Below are 14,958 nucleotides of genomic sequence, written 5' to 3' on the forward strand. Positions count from 1 at the left end.
TCTATCCTTCCAGGCTGAGGGGCGGGATGAGGAGGGCAGGCCCGTGTCTCCCCATGTCTCCCCGTGCCCTGCTGCTCGGTGTCCAGGACTTTCTCTGTCCCACTGCCTCCCCCACCTTGCTCTCCTCTCTATAGTTGCCCCCTCCGCCCTTCCACTCCAGTCTCCTGGGCTCTGTCCATCATGCCTGGGCGGCTGAGGCCAGGGCTGGGCTTTGCTTTGGGCTCTGACAGGCCCCTCCTGGGGGCAGGAGAGTCAGGGTCAGAGCTCCTGCAGTCCCTGCGCTCCCCGACCCCCACCCGCACCCTATGCAGTTCCTGCCTCACCACCACGTTGACAGCTGCCAGGCGCTCCCTAGGGCTCCTGTGCCCACTCTTCCTCCTTCTGCTGCCCTGGACTGCTGGGGCACAGGGCCTTGTCGGGGGTTCAGAGTTGTCGGGGAGAGGGAGAAAGGCAGGACACAAAGACAAGGATGGAGAGGATGAAGAGAAGGGAAGAGAAAGAGGAAGGAGTTCAGGAGGGGGCCCCTTGGCTCAGCTTGCCTGGCTAGCAGATGTCAGTGACTGGGGCTGGGCCTCTTGGTGGCAGGAGGCTGGGGTTATGGGGGTCAGGAAAGCTTTCAAAAGGACCTGGTGACTGGAGGTGACCTAGGTCTTCTGTCCCAGCACTCTACACAAACTCTCTCTCTCATACACGCACACAGGATCACCCAGTCACACACAGAGTCCCCAGACACGCATGCACACGTCCAAGTTTGGAGACACTCACATACTTGTGCCCTTGCACGCCATGAAGGAATTTTGCAGATCCCTTGTCTCCTCAAGACACTCGCGCCCTGAGCCTCAGGGGGCCTGCTCTCGCTATCATCTGGGAGTGCTGGGCCAGGCTGTGACCTCTGACTTCTGCCTGTGCCTTCCCCACCCGCCACAGAGACTCCCCACGTGCAGTACGAGCGCCTGGGCTCAGACGTGACTCTGCCGTGTGGGACTGCCAGCTGGGACGCAGCGGTGACGTGGCGGGTGAATGGCACAGACCTGGCCCCCGACCTGCTCAACGGCTCTCAGCTCGTGCTCCGGAGCCTGGAGCTGGGCCACGGCGGCCTGTACGCCTGCTTCCACCGGGACTCCTGGCACCTGCGCCACCAGGTGCTTCTCCATGTGGGCTGTAAGTGTGACTCCCAGCCCCTCGCGTGACCCCCGCTGCATTCAGTGGGGGAGCCAGTGAGGCCCAGGCCCTCGGCCCCAATCACATCCCCTTCCTGGTGGTGTGGAGGTCCTGACCCCTGTCCGCTGACCTTGTCTAAGCCTACTGTTCTGACCTCTGAGCCCAGTGTTGCCCCCTGAGTCCAGACCCCTGGCATTTTGCACTGGTATCCACCCTCCACTGGAGGTCTTTGAGACTCAGAAATCCTGTCCCCTATGACAAGATGGGCTCAGGAGGGCTGGCAGGGCACGGCCCATGTGCAGCCTGGTGGGAGGAATCCTAGGTCACAGCTCCTAGCTGGGTTGGCCTCGTTCCAGTGCATGCTCTCCCAGGGGCTGGCTGCGAGGGCCTAGGGGGAGAAAATGGGATATCTAGTGATGCTGGAAGAGGTGTGGGCAGTCTAGGAGGCCCCGGGGAAGAAGGAAGGCTTCCTGGAGGCTGTAAGGGCCTGGGAAGGTCACTTGGGTTGGTGTAAATGGCAGAAGGGAGCTGAAGGAGGGGAGGGACATGATCAGGGTCACGTTGTTAAAAGATCTTTCTCATTGTCCTGCAGGGCTGGCAGGTGGGTGGGCAAAGCAAGGGGCAGGAAGGAGGCTGTTGCTGGGATGCAAGAAAGTGGAGGAGGACCTGGGACTGGAACATGGGGTTGGGAAGCTGAGAAGGGTGATTTCGCCTCCAGGAGTCGCTGATGGATCGGAGATAGGGAGAATGGGAGAGTGGACAGTGGGAAGAGTCAAGACAGCTGGTAGGACCGATCGCTGCAATGGAGACAAGGTGCAGGGGTCAGCTGGAGGAGGAGACAGTGTGTTCTGTTCATGCGGTGTCTCAGTTTGGCTTTCCCTGGAGTCAGAACCCAAGATGATAGTTCGCAGGCAAGTAGTTTATTTGGCAGGTGACAGAAACATCATTGGGGCATGGGAGAATGATAGAGAAAAGGAAGTGAAGTTAGCCAATAAAGAGGGAGTTACCTAGCCATTGCTTCTGGGCACCCTGCTGAGGGAGCTCTGGGAGCTAAGGAGGCAGAGCAAGTGCCTAGGAGTTCTCCTGCCTGAGGGCTGAGGGAGCCCGGATGCTTACACACTGAGGAGTGGGGGCGGGGGAGGGGAGGCTTTCATTCCCCAGCACTTTTGGCCTGATGCCCCGGCAGGCAATGCAGGTTTTGGTGGCCAAAGAAAGCTCTTAGGCAAATAACTGCAGAGGCGGTCAGCGGGTACGGGTGAGGGATCTGCGGCACCATCTGCTATAGATGTTGGGTTTTGGTCCCTGGGGGACAACCAGGAGTAGATGGCTGGTAGCCAATGGATCTGAGGTTCTGGGACTCAGGGAGAGGCCTGTGCTGGAGATGGGAATTGAGAGGTGGGGGGGGTTTGTCAGCATTAATTCTTTGGGAGACGATGAGATGGTCAAGGGTGAGGCTGTGGGATGAGGAGAGAAGAGGACCCAGGACCCGCTGTAAAAGGGGTTGATCGAAGGAAATGAGCCACAAAAAGAGATTGGAGATCAGAAGGAGCCCAGCAGGACGGGAGAAGGGGGAGCAAGTGAGTGCGATTCAGAAGAGGTGTTAGGAAGCTCAGGAGGAGGAGGTTATCAGTGTTGCTGAGGGTCAGCTGGGCAGGTCCTTGGTGGTCAGCCGGAGCCATCAACTGACAGAATAAATACTCTGAACATAGTTTCGTTTCTTTTCTTTTTGAGCCAAGGATTCAGGCTTCTCTGGCCTCATCCCATTTGGGCGATACACCCCACTCTACTTACTCCCTTGGAGCTGCTTTCTTTACTCCCTCTGAGCTGCCGAGGGGAAGAGATGCTTGAGGGGCCTGAGAGTGGGTCCTTGCCCCATTGTCAGGCGATAGGTGTGGACAACCATGGGAAATGTTAGGCCGAAGGGTTGCTCAGCGTGCTCCACGAAAACACTGACCCATCAGTGGGGCCAGAGGAGAGGGGAAAGTATGTTTTGGTAGGGATGTTCCTTTGCCCACAGAAAAGCCTTTTTACATGTTTAAACTGGAGAGATGGCAGTCGTAACAAAACGTCTTAGTCGCAAGCCCAGGGTGGAGTGACTCCTGCCCACTGGAGTCTTCCTGGCCCACCACAGGGTACCCTAGAAGTGGACCACGCAGCCTAGCCCTGGGCCCTCACATGGGGAAAGAGGCCACATGCTGAGTGGCATGCAGGGAGGATGAGGCCAACTTGGCACCAGCCAGCCACACCCGTGTCTTATCAGCTTGAGCCCCAGAAGTCTTCTGATGGACAAAGCTGGCTGTGATGGCCAGGCCTGGGTGACTCCGGCCCTCGTTCCCAATTTCTTGAGTTTCTTTGAGAGGTCACTGAAGGGAGATTGGGTCTGGAAGTAAGGCCGGTGGCCACGCCCACAGGCCATGCCCACAGCTGCTGTTTGTGACCAGAGCCCAGACTTTTTCTGTATAGCACTGACCACTCTTCAGGCCCTGCCTGTCAGAGGGGTGCTGGCCATGAATTGGCTGTAGCATTAGTAACAGGTACTTATCTCGCATTGCCTTGTTTCCTTCTAGGGTTGGTCAGAGGAACAGGGGACATTAATCATGATTGTTTCAGTCACTTTATATTAGTAACAAGAGACTGGGTTTGGCAACCTTCAATATCAAATTATCCTTCTCACCAGCGCTCAGAGAACAGGACAGAGTTACCCCTGATTTGTGGGCCATTCAGACTAAAAATTATTTAATATTTATCTTAAACATGTAAGATTTTCGTGTCTCTATTTCCAAGGGAACCTGATCATAAAAATATTCTGTTGTAAGTCCCCTTAACCAGGCTGATCCCTGAACTGCTTCCTTTTGACCCACCTTTCTGCCCTCAGGCAGATGTTCACACCCCCTTCTAAAGAGGCCCCTACCCAGGGTGATGAAAGGACACCCCCCGACACACACATCAGGAAGCAGGACCACAAGGTTCCTTTTAGTAGCATCCTTTTGTTTGCCTAGACAGTGCTAATTCCATGTCATTCTGATTTTGAGCTGAAATAAATCAGAGATTGACTAATTTTAAATAGACAGTTCCTTGTCCAGTTTTTAAATATTCGTATTTGATTGGTTAGGACAGGAACTCTAGTCCCCCTGGTTCAGCATTGCTTCCTCCTCAGCTCTGTTTGCTGGGAAGGAAAGAGAAGCCTGTGGTTGAGGAAGTTGGGGAGAGAAAAGATAGGTGGAAGGTGGGCATTTAGGAGTCCAGAAGAGATGTCACGAGATAAGGTTAGGACGGGCCATGGGCCCTGAATGCCCAGGCAAGAGGAGGAGGAGTAGTGTGGGTGCGGCCTGGGAGGGCTGGAGCTGGAAGAGTCATCCCGCCCTGCCTGGCCTGATCTGGCCTGGCCAGGGGCGTGGGCAGCCTGCCTCTCCTCCTCTCTGAGCCGTTGGGCAGGCCTTATGCGTGCCGGGGGCTCCAGCCCAGGCGGGCTGGCGAGATGAGAGGAAAAACATGCGGTTTGGTGGGCTGGACATGGAAAAACAAGCCAATTAGGAGGAAAACAAACAAACCCTGGGCCAGCGAGGGTACATGCACGCATGCACACGCACACACGGCCCCGCGTGGGGCGCTAGGATGCTCTGCTGCAGGCTGATGCTGTCATTTGGGCATCTCAGGAGCCCCCACAGGGGCGACTCAGCAAGTCTGGGCACCCCGGAGCGTGCATGTTTGTGATAACGTGACACGCATGTGCACGGGCTTTGGCTCACACACATGCTCTCACACGGCGTTCTGCTCATATGTGTGAACACACTGGGCACCTTCCCACACCCACGGTTTGAAAAACACCTTCAGGCTTAAGGTCTGTCTCACACACAGTATCGCAGGTCCGTGTCTTGCCATCACTGTCTCACACACAATAGCGCGTTCACATGCCTCTGTACAGAGGACACCGCGGCCACGCGGCCTCAGACATGTGAACAGTCCCCACATCGTACGGCCTCACCCCGCGTCCCACACAAACACAGTCATCTGGCCAATCGCAGTGACACAGCTGCCCGGACTCCCAGTCACACACAGGAAGCCCATCAGAGTTCCACACGTCGCCTCACAACTGCAGTCTCTCACAAACTGCTTCTCCCCTGACGTGCAGCACACTCACAACAGGCCTCCTAATTGCACACTGTCCCACAACCTCACACTTGGTCTCTCACAGCACCCCCACCTCCACCCACCCAGTCCCTCAGCTGGGCTCCAGCTGCAGCGAGTCACTCCTTTTCTTCCTTTTCTTTGTTTTTCTTTCCTCCTTTTCCCTCTGAGAAACCTGGTCCCTGTCAGAAACCCAAGCCCTTCCCTACTCAGGGCCCAGGGCCAGGCAGGAGTAGCCAGATGACAGACAAAGCCCTGCCCCCCACCGCCCCCCACGACCTGCCCAGTCAGCCAGTCAGAGAGGGGAACTGGTTTGAGGGGAAGGTTTGAGGGGAGGCTCGTCTGAGGGGGGAGGATGGTCAGAGGGGAATGGAGGGAGCTGGTCAATGGGGAGGCGAGTCCGTCCCTGCTCTGCCCTCCAGAGTCCCAGGTGGCAGGGAGCTGACTCTGCAGGCTTCAGTCCTCACCCCCTCAGCGCCCTCTCCTTTGAAGCCTGGGCTAAGGGAGGGTGGGGCGGGGTGCGGGGGGGAGTGGAGGCTTCTCAGCCGACCTCGGAATGTCCTTTCCTCCTGGGGTGACTGCCAGCTCTGGCCTGGCCCACAGGCCCCCACAAGGCACTTCCTGTGTCCTTGGCCGCCCCCCCCCACCCCCATGCCTCTGTGCCCCTGGGCAGATAGGCAAGGGATATGTGAGGCTCACAGGATGAACACAGGACAGACACAAGATGAACTCAGCGCCAGGAAGGCTTCCCAGGGGAGGCAGATCGCGGCGGGCGGCAGGCAGGTTGCCCGTTGTGCAGGCTCCGCTGGCCCCCAACTCTCCCTGCAGGCCTGGGGCTGGAGACATCTCAGCCCACGCCGTCACCCACTCTGCCTGCTACACACGAGCTGCCCTCGTGCCCCTCTGACCCCCTCATCACTCCTATCTGCTCTCATGCCTATCTGTCCCCCTCATCACTCCTGAGCTGGCCTCGTGCCCCCTGACACCCCTAATTGCTCTTGAACTCCTCTAATGCCCTTCTGACCCCCTCACCACTCCTGAGCTCCCCTCATGCCCCTCTGGCCCCCTCATCACTCCTGAGCTCCCCTCACACCTCTCTGGCCCCCTTATCACTCCTGAGCTCCCCTCATGCCCGTCTGACACCCTCATGACTCCTGCTGCAGAGCTGGATCGCTCCCTGGGGGTCTGAGCACATACATACCTCACACATACTGGGCATGAACACGAAATCACACAGAGTCACTCACAATCACGTGCACCCTGGATGAGAGCCCACAGTTCCCCGTGTATCACCACAGCCACTCAGCAGGCGTAGACATGCCCTCCCCTTCACCATCCCTGGCTTATTGAGCTGCCCCCTCCGGCTTCCTGTCCACCTGTCAGGCAAGGGGCGGGGCGGGAGGGCACAGAAGGGAGGTGTCAGTATCCCCGGAGCTGTGGACGGACATTCCTTGCCTGGGTCAGATCACAGAAACTGCCTCCTTCCAGGAACCTGAGCCGGCTGTCCTCACGCCTTACCCAACACCCGAGGGTTGGGACAGCTGGGCTGAGTGCTCACAGCAGCAAAAAGAGTGGTTAGAACGCAGGGAGGACTTCCCAAGTACGTAGGCGTGGTCATGCCGGTGGGTATTCCCATCCTGGTGCTTGGCAGTGGCTCCGGCTTGCTGTGTGACCCCAGGCATGTCCCCAGCCCTCTCTGGCCCTCTGCGTTCCCCAGAGTAAGGCAGCTGCTGACTGTATAAAGGGCTTCTTAAAGGGTCTGATGGGGACTGGGGCTGGGGTGAGTACACGCCAACGGAACAACACACACACACACAGTCACACGTGTAGGCATGTGGTGTGAGCTGCATACACGGACCCTCCTACATACATTCCCACATTCCATCGCACGTCATTCACTCACGTCACACACACACACGTAACACATACATGCACGTGAACGGTGCTGTCGTTTGTGTGGAGCCCCCAGGGCTGTCTTGTGTTCCTTGTTCTCTCCTGAGGGGAAGCCTGGAATGTGTCTTCGGCTGGGAGTGCACCCTGATCACCCCAGCAACCAGAGGACCCGGTGGAGCCCCCCACCCTTGACCTCTGTTGCAGGCTCCCTCTGGAGATGGACGCAAGGTGGCAGGAGATGTGGGGCTGGGGCCAGTTCCCCCAGACATCACCTCCGTCCCGTGATTGATGAGCTGAGGCCCGCAGCCCCCTGCTCCCCATGGTTCCCGCCTCCATTGAGCAGGTGGAGGGGGGGCTCCCTCTCCATACAGCCCTTGTTTTTCTTTAATTAAACATCTGGCTCTCTGTGGCCTGGGAAGCCTCAGACCCTCGCTGACAGCACTTCCCACCCCCACCTCTGGCATTGCTGTTGGGTTGAAGAGGGAGAGCTGGGGTTTTGGGGCCCACCTGTCCCCACACTTGCACCAGGGACTGGGGGCTCAGGAACGCCCTGACCGTGCTGTCCTCGACCCCCCCTCCCCAGTGCCGCCGCGGGAGCCCGTGCTCAGCTGCCGCTCCAACACTTATCCCAAGGGCTTCTACTGCAGCTGGCATCTGCCCACTCCCACCTACATCCCCAACACCTTCAATGTGACCGTGCTGTGAGTAGACACACCCAGGACCCGGTCCAACCCTGACCTCTCCCGGGCCCCCTCCATGCCCTCCATCCATACCCTGTAGCCCAGCCTTGGGCTTGACCTTCTCCCAGCCTCCACCCTGCCCGATCCTTGAGGTTGGTGATGGTGCCTGGGCTTCACCCCTCCCCAGGCATGGCTCCAAAATGATGGTCTGTGAGAAGGACCCGGCCGTCAAGAACCGCTGCCACATCCGCTACATGCACCTGTTCTCCACCGTCAAGTACAAGGTCTCGATAAGTGTCAGCAACGCCCTGGGCCACAATGCCACAGCCATCACCTTTGATGAGTTCACCATCGGTGCGTGGGGATTGCGGGGAGGGAGGGGGCTCGAGGGGGCTCCCTGCTGCATCCTGCAGTGGGAGTGTGTAAGTGGATGTTTGCCAGAGGTGTGTATGAGCACGCGTGGGGATGTTCGCGAGTGTCTGCCCAGGTGTGTGTGGAATGTATAACATGTGCATCCACGCATGGCATGTACACACCTGTGAACGTTTGAGTGGATGCCCTTTACCTGCTGGGGCCGAGAGGCCTCTCCAGCAGCTCTTCTCATCTCTCTGGCTCCCAGAGCATGCAGGAGGGGGAGGGGGGCAGGCCGGGCCAGAACCTTGTGCAGCTGCAGCCTCCAATCCACCCCCCCACAACCACGCTAATGGCTTCCTTACGGCCTGTGATGAATGAGGTGTCAGAATAGGAGACGGGACTGGGACAGAGACCGCCCTCCTCCCAGCCCCCATCCCAGCCAGACCCCCTGCCTGCCCCTGTCCCATCCCAGCCAGACCCCCTGCCTCCACCCACACCCCCGCCATGGCTGGGTCCTTGGCCAGACTCTACATGACCTCGGCCCTTAGCTGCTTCCATCAGATCCTCAGCCCACTTCCAACCCAGATCTGCAACACCTGTGAACTGTCTTTTGACCTTGACCCACAGAGCAGCTTCAAGCCCAGACTCTTCCAAGGGAGGCCGTGTCTCAGTAGGGAACTGGAAAAGTTGAGGTGGAAAGCCAGGCTTGGGGGGAGTATATGATGCTGGTACAGGAGTGGGTGATCCAGGTGATGATGAGGGTCGTGATAGAGCATGACACAGGCTTAGTAATTGGGATGCTGGTCATCATGAGGATGGGGTTGGGGTGAAATTTATGATGTTGATATCATGAGCTGGTGACAATGACTGTGGTGACAGTCACTGGTGATGACAGGGATGTGAAAGGTGGAAGGAATGAGATGGTTGTTAACAGTAGTTGCCAAAGCTGACAACAGAGGAGACCAATGATTATCGATGTGTGCTGGTTGTCATGGTGGCTGGGGTTGTTCAAGAGATCAGTGTGGTACCAAAGCTGTGTTTCCTAAACAGTGAAGCCTGACCCTCCGGAAAATGTGGTAGCCCGGCCAGTGCCCAGCAACCCTCGCCGGCTAGAGGTGACTTGGCAGACCCCGTCGACCTGGCCCGACCCGGAGTCCTTTCCTCTCAAGTTCTTTCTGCGGTATCGACCCCTCATCCTGGACCAGTGGCAGCATGTGAGTGCCTTGCCCTGCCCTGCCTGGATCCTGAGAGCAGGAATCAGAGCCACCCGGCATGGGAGTCCTTGCTGCTGCCTGTTCCAGTGGGAACAGAGAGCAGTCGGAGAGGCTTTCTGGGGTGGAGGGTGGGCCTGGAAGGATGGATGGAGCTGAGGCGGGGCACCCTGATTGACCCCCATTAGGACAGGCAATGGCACCCCACTCCAGTACCCCTGCCTGGAAAATCCCATGGATGGAGGAGCCTGGAAGGCTGCAGTCCGTGGGGTCGCTGAGGGTCGGACACAACTGAGCGACTTCACTTTGACTTTTCACTTTCATGCATTGGAGAAGGAAATGGCAACCCACTCCAGTGTTCTTGCCTGGAGAATCCCAGGGATGGGGGAGCCTGGTGGGCTGCCGTCTATGGGGTCGCGCAGAGTCAGACACGACTGAAGTGACTTATTAGTAGTAGGACAGTCAAACACGCCTGTCTATGTGACTCCCCGGGATAGTGGAGAGAGATGCTGGGGGCAGATGGTGGCAGTGTTTCTCTTTTCCTGTCTCTGGCTTCAGCCCAGATCAGACATCTCTCTCCTACACTCTGGACCAGGCTCTGGGCCTGGACCCGAGGGACAGGATAGTCCCTGTCTTCACAGATGGGCTCCAGGGGTCAGAATCAGGCAATAGAGTTAAGCTCAACCCAAGGTGTGAGTTCAGGCCATGACTAGTGTCATGGCTCCAAAGTCAAGCCTCGCTTAGGTGTCAGCTTAAAGTTATGGGTCAGAAGGTGATTTGGGCCAGGAAGCAAGCAGTGGACAGGGGCAGCACGGGGTCAGGCTGTTGTCTGGGATGCTGATCAAGCTATGAGAGAGAGCTCTGGGGATCTGCCAAGGGTTCGGGGCAGTCTGGAGTTTCTCTCTCCTTGAGAGCCTGGGGTTGTGGGTGCTGTCTGAGGGCGGGAGGTCTGAAGGCAAGGACTGGGGCTGGGAGGATGCTCCCCATGGCAACCCAGGCTGGCACTCAGGGTCACCCTGTACCCCCACCACATCTACCTGGTTCCAGCCCCATCTCCTCATGCCCCCGTCCCGGCTGGCCTTTAAAGTATGTAATTCAATTCCAGGGCGCCTGTCCTGGTTGCAGGCCTGGCCCCCACAAGGCTGCTCATATGCTCATATGTTCCCTGACAGAGTCCGGAGTCCCTCCTGCCTGGCCAGCTGCCCGCGACTAATGCATTGCTAATAACCAGGGTCTAGTTTCACAAGCCCCCCTCCCCTGCTAACGAGCTACAGGCAGCAGCCCTGCGCGTCGCGGCGCACACGCCTTGCCGTGGACCTGGCACACTGCCCACCACACACACACGGGAACGTGCACACACACATGTGGTCCCCAGCAGGAACCATGCTCCCACCATGCATGTGACTAACGTGCCAAGGGCACGCACTGGCCTGCACCGTGGGCAGAACTGACCCCCACGCTGACTTGGGCAGAGCAGAGTATGTGGGTTCCATGGCAAGGACACGTGTGGCCTGTGGCCCATGTTAGCCCTGTTCCATGTCACGTCGGCTTGGTGGTTGGCTAGATGTATGGTTCTTTTGAACTTGAGTTTTGCTCTGAACAGCATTGACTGTCCCCAGTCCTTAGTCTTGGCGAGAGGCAGGTGTATGATGGGGAGGGGCAAGCAGAGAAAAATATCACTTGGCTTTTCAGGAGGATGTGAGAGATACAGGCCAGGAATCGCACAAGAATGGGTGCCTTGAGGTCTGGCTGCTGCTGCTGCTGCTAAGTCGCTTCAGTCGTGTCCGACTCTGTGCGACCCCATAGACCGCAGCCCACCAGGCTCCCCCGTCCCTGGGATTCTCCAGGCAAGAACACTGGAGTGGGTTGCCATTGCCTTCTCCAATGCATGAAAGTGAAAAGTGAAAGTGAACTCGCTCAGGTCTGGCAGGGGCTCTCAAAATGGACCGGGGAGGCGAGCGTGGGTTCCCTGCATCTTTTTGCCCTGGGCATCACTCAGCAGGAAGGGAGAAGGGCATACAGCCACAGACTGGAGGAAGGCCTCCTAGTCAAGGCAGATGCCAGCAACTCGGGAATTCCTGACACTTGTGGAGCCATTCTCTGAAGGGGGTGGATTAAGGGATCAGTGACCACCTGACTAGAAGGGCCCAGGCCTAGGAGACGTGGCTTCCTGGAGAGCCATGGGCTCCTAGGCCACATCACTAGAGGTGTGGTGGGTTGCCCACCCTAGGCCTGCCAATGAGGTGGTCATTTGAACTGCTCCCCATGGTTCTCTCCCTTTGGGGAAAGATCTGGGGGACAGAATCAAAGGAGGGGGCCTGAGGGTGGAATCCTGGCAAGGGGGAGAAGGAGCTGAATGAGCTGGGTCTACTTAGCAGAGGGAGTCTTTGCAGAGCCAGAGGGGACCAGAGTTGGAACTGGGCTCCAGCTCCAGGAAGGGAGGGTCTCTGAGGCCCACCCATCTTCTAGAGCTAGAGTAGGACTCACTGAGCCCAGGTCTGGGTCCAAAATGTCTTCCATATTGACTCTGGCTCTACCCACACCTCCTACCTGAGGCCCATGGACCCTGGAGGGGTTGGGAGGCCTTCCCATCCCACTTGGACCCAGCTACACACACACATACACACACTTGTACTCACAGGCTCTCAGCCTTCCCCCCCCTAACTTGGACCCAGCTGCACACACGCTGCGCGCACGCGCGCGCGTGCGCGCCACACACACACACACACACACACTTGTACTCACAGGCTGTTAGGTCAGGTAGCCCAGACCCTGGTTTTCTGGGAGAAGACTGGAACAGGGACCAAAAAAGCCCTAAAGCCAGACGTGGCCCAGAGCGGCCCCTCCTCCGCCCCTGCCGGCTGCCCCTGTTTACGAGGCGGCTTAATGAGGCGGCGGGTGCCGCTGAGATGAACCAGAGCCCAGCCTGGGCCTGGGAGGGGCGCCGGACAGGCAGGCCAGCCTGGAGGGTGGGGGAGACCAGCACGATGGGGCTGGCCAGGCCGGGGGCGGGGTGGCGATGCCTCCAGGAGGAAATGGAGCAGCTGTCCTGCGGTCCCGCTGCCCCCGGAACTGCCCCCCATCCCTTTTCCGCCTCAGGCTGGAGGCCTCCCTGAGGGAGAGACCCAGCTGGGGCCAGGCTGGTGGGTGCGCTGGGCATCTGGGAACCCGGGCTCCGAGTTGGAACCCGTGATAATGACAGAGCTGGCTGAAGTCTGTTTGGCCCTCACCCTGTCCCTGTGTCCTTATTACAACCCTGTGAGGGAGATCGTTAACGCCATTTTACAGATGAGGACTGCAAGGCAAGTGGAAGTTAAGTCAGTCACCTAGCGAGGAGGGGATGGATGGAGCTGAAATCTGGACTCGGGCAGCCCAGCTCCAAGTCTGTGCGTGTGGCTTTCCCACAACAGCTTCTTCATGGGGGAGGAAGAGGGCAGCCCCGCACTAACCCTCTCTCACCCCAACCTCGTGTTGCCTCCAGCTAGGACCGAGGTCAGGGGCTCGTGAGAGCTGGGTGACAGCAGAGTGGAGATGTGAGCACAGTCCTGCTGACTCTCCCCTCAGGGTGCGGGGAGCTTTCTGTCTCCTTAAAGATCTCCCTCAGGACTGTCTTCGCTCCCTGGGGGCGGCGGGTCTCCTCCCTGAGGTGTCTTTACTCTCCCCTAGAGGTGTTCTCAGTAGCCCCTCCCTCCCCCAGGGAAGTCCTTGTGCCCTCCAGGGGTATGTTCACTCCTCTCCCCTCCCCGAAGTGTTCTCCTGTCTCCTGGGGGTGCCTCACTCTCCTGACCTCCAGGGTCCATCATCCGTCTCCCCCCTCCTACTCCATGGTGGTCTGGCTGCAGGTGGAGCTGTCAGACGGCACGGCACACACCATCACAGATGCCTACGCTGGCAAGGAGTACATCATCCAGGTGGCGGCCAAGGACAACGAGATTGGGACGTGGAGCGACTGGAGCGTGGCTGCCCACGCCACGCCCTGGACGGAGGAGCCACGACACCTGACCACTGAGGCCCAGGCCCCCGGTGAGCCTCCCCTCACCCCGTGCTGCCTCCTGTCCTCCTGGGACTTGGAGTGTGTGCCCCAGGGCTCTCTGAACCTTGTGTGGCTGCCACACTCCCCTTGGTCTGTCCAACCCCTGCTGTTCCTTGTCCTTGCTGTTTGGACATTCTCAGCAGGGGCCACTGGATGGAGAGGTCATCTGTGCGCCTGGGGGAAGCAGCAAGGACCTGCCTGATGGGTGAGGCTGAGGCTGTCTCACCGGGGAGGCAGCACTGGTCTAACACAGGAGGCAGGAGCCATGTCTCGTGGACCCCCAGATCTGGGGGGATCCCCAGCCCTGGCCCAGCCCTTCCCTGAGTTTCCCCCATGTTCCCCAGAGACCACGACCAGCACCACCAGCTCACTGGCACCCCCGCCCACCACGAAGATCTGTGACCCCGGGGAGCTGGGCAGCGGCGGGGCAGCCTCGGCGCCCTCCTTCGTCAGTGTCCCTGTTACTCTGGCCCTGGCTGCCGCTGCTGCCACTGCCAGCCGTCTCCTGATCTGGTGAGTTGGGTGAGGCTGGGCGGCAGAGAGGAGCCTGAGGGGACCCCCGGGCCAGCCGCTTCTCTTATGGCCTCCTGCCCTGTTCGCACCCCCAGAGCCCGGCATCCTGTGAGGACACGCCAGCGGACCTGCAGAGGAGCAGGAGGCCGGAGCTGAGCCCGAAGACCCCGGTTTCTATTTTGCACACGGGCAGGAGAGCCTTCTGCATTCTCTTCAGACACAATTTGTAGAGACCCCGGCAGGCCCGGGCCTGCCGTCCCTCCCCTGGCCCCGCCACCCCATGCCGGCCCACCTCCCTCCCTCACGGGAGGGGGCCATGCAGCTAACCCGCCCACCAAAGACCCCACCACTCGCCCCTGTCCTGCCCCCCTGGGGCTGGACCCTCCAACGCCAGCGACTCCCAGGAGCCCTTGGGGGGGCCTGAGGGGAGCCCCTCACATCCAGTCTCTCCTCCTGTCCCCGCCTCCTGTCTGTCCCAGGGTCTCTGTTGCCACCATCAGATTATAAGCTCCTGACGCTGGGGGGGCCCAGCCATCCCCTTCCCCCCAGCGCCCACACTTTTCAGTCCCCCACCTCTGCCCCTGTTTTTGTACGACCCTCCCCCTTTCCTGCTCCCACCCCACAGTATTTAATGCCCTGTCAGTCCCTTCTAGTCTGACTCAATGGTAACTTGCTGTATTTGAATTTTTTATAGATGTATATACAGGGGTGGGGGCGGGGGGTTCTCATTAAACGTCACCATTTCATGAGTCCTTGGAACAGACCCGCTTTGGAAAGGTAACCCTCACCCCAGGACCCCTCCCCTTCCAGGCCTGGAGGAGGGAAGGGGTGGAGAGGGGCAGTTCAGCTCCCAGGAGGTGTTTGGGGTCGGGGCTTTCTGCTTCTGGTGGGGAGGGAGCACTCCCTGGAGGCCACGGGCAGAGTTGTGGGGAATGAAAGGTCCCAGCCAGCGAGGCAGCTCTCACCTGGGGATGTCCTGACAGCC

General features: G+C 59.0%; 1 protein-coding gene across 6 annotated transcripts in view; it reads left to right on the forward strand.

Moving 5' to 3' along the window:
- The window catches only part of CNTFR (ciliary neurotrophic factor receptor), a 38,751-nt gene extending 24,029 nt beyond the window's left edge, over nt 1–14,722 (forward strand). For all 6 annotated transcript variants that reach the window (XM_070375436.1, XM_070375437.1, XM_070375439.1 and 3 more), the window contains 7 exons: nt 928–1,161; nt 7,766–7,883; nt 8,050–8,216; nt 9,267–9,430; nt 13,270–13,450; nt 13,805–13,973; nt 14,069–14,722. In XM_070375436.1, the coding sequence (XP_070231537.1) occupies nt 928–1,161; nt 7,766–7,883; nt 8,050–8,216; nt 9,267–9,430; nt 13,270–13,450; nt 13,805–13,973; nt 14,069 (1,034 nt within the window). In that variant the 3' untranslated portion in view covers nt 14,070–14,722. The remainder of the gene's footprint in view (nt 1–927; nt 1,162–7,765; nt 7,884–8,049; nt 8,217–9,266; nt 9,431–13,269; nt 13,451–13,804; nt 13,974–14,068) is intronic.
- Nucleotides 14,723–14,958: the final 236 nt, after the last annotated feature.

Source organism: Bos mutus, chromosome 8 (genome assembly GCF_027580195.1).
Source record: "Bos mutus isolate GX-2022 chromosome 8, NWIPB_WYAK_1.1, whole genome shotgun sequence".
Classification (NCBI taxonomy): domain Eukaryota; kingdom Metazoa; phylum Chordata; class Mammalia; order Artiodactyla; family Bovidae; genus Bos; species Bos mutus.